The 1153-nt window shown below is 40.3% G+C and overlaps 1 protein-coding gene across 1 annotated transcript in view; it reads left to right on the forward strand.

Annotated features, from left to right (window-relative positions):
• Positions 1 to 1153, forward strand: part of adamts15 (ADAM metallopeptidase with thrombospondin type 1 motif 15) — a 31312-nt gene that overhangs the window by 26624 nt on the left and 3535 nt on the right. The window contains 1 exon segment of the mRNA XM_015398698.1: positions 94 to 335. Coding sequence (XP_015254184.1) covers positions 94 to 335 — 242 coding nt within the window.

The raw sequence follows: 1153 nt of genomic DNA on the forward strand, positions 1-1153 counted from the left end.
AATTTCAAGTAAGTAGAGATACTCTCACAACAACATTACTTAAAGAATATAAAATGGAAATGTATGGTAATCGTGTGATTTTTTAACCAGAAGAGTAAAACAATGTAGGACTCGTTGTCCAGATTGGTTATTGTAACACGTGTTGTCTTAACTTGTCAGGTTGTGGATGGGACGCCTTGTTCCCCTGACACCTCAGCCGTGTGTGTTCAGGGGAAGTGTGTGAAGGCAGGCTGCGACGGCAAGCTGGAATCCAACAAGAAGTTTGACAAGTGTGGTGTGTGTGGTGGCGACAACAAAGGCTGCAAAAAGGTCTCAGGAATGTTCACCAAGCCGGTGTAAGTAGCCCGCCTCAACAGATAGTAGTCAGTGTTGACACAGCGACTCGTTTAAACGTTCAAATTCTTGAGCTTTTTCTAAAATTTTTATATTGGTCTGATATAATATTATTCTCAATATGATTTAATATTTATATCTATAATAATAATATGATGAAGCTTAATCATGAAATAATGAACAGAAAGAAAATATTTAAAGCATTACCCTCGTGTGTAAATAATGGTTCACTTGGTTTATGGAGTTTCTGTACTAGATTAGCTTTTTAATGATATATTTCTTGTACACAATGCTCATCAGGTCAAAGACCATAAATTGCTTTAGGTCAGGTTCTAACTAAGCCCAGAACGCACCAAACCCAATTTTGCATCCAATCTGATATAAAATCGTGCCTTAGAGGTCGTGGAGTTTAGCGCTCATTGAAAGTCAATGGAGAGGATCACTCCAGACACGACTTCCTGCAGGGGGCAGCGTAGCTCCGACTGAGATAGAGCCCAGGTCTGTTTTAGTCAGACTACGCAGCAATTCAGCAGCAATACCATTGGTCTGACAGGAAGAGAGATGCGGTTGCAAAGTAAAACTCATCTGCTTTGGGGGAAAATACAAAATAAAATCTATTAATCTGACGGGGAAAGAGTCAGCTTGGAATCACACGTCTCGTTTATAGTGAGCAGGACAGACTGGAGCAAAAACAATGAATGAAACATTAAAATAGAAACTTTCCCCATGATGGGAGTTCAGGAGGACAGGAAACGGATAAAGTAGTGATCCTCTTTGAGCCTCACAGAAACCAGAATAAGGAGGAGCAGACAGAGCAGGT

This window comes from Cyprinodon variegatus, unplaced genomic scaffold (genome assembly GCF_000732505.1).
Source record: "Cyprinodon variegatus isolate N-32 unplaced genomic scaffold, C_variegatus-1.0 Scaffold953, whole genome shotgun sequence".
NCBI lineage: Eukaryota > Metazoa > Chordata > Actinopteri > Cyprinodontiformes > Cyprinodontidae > Cyprinodon > Cyprinodon variegatus.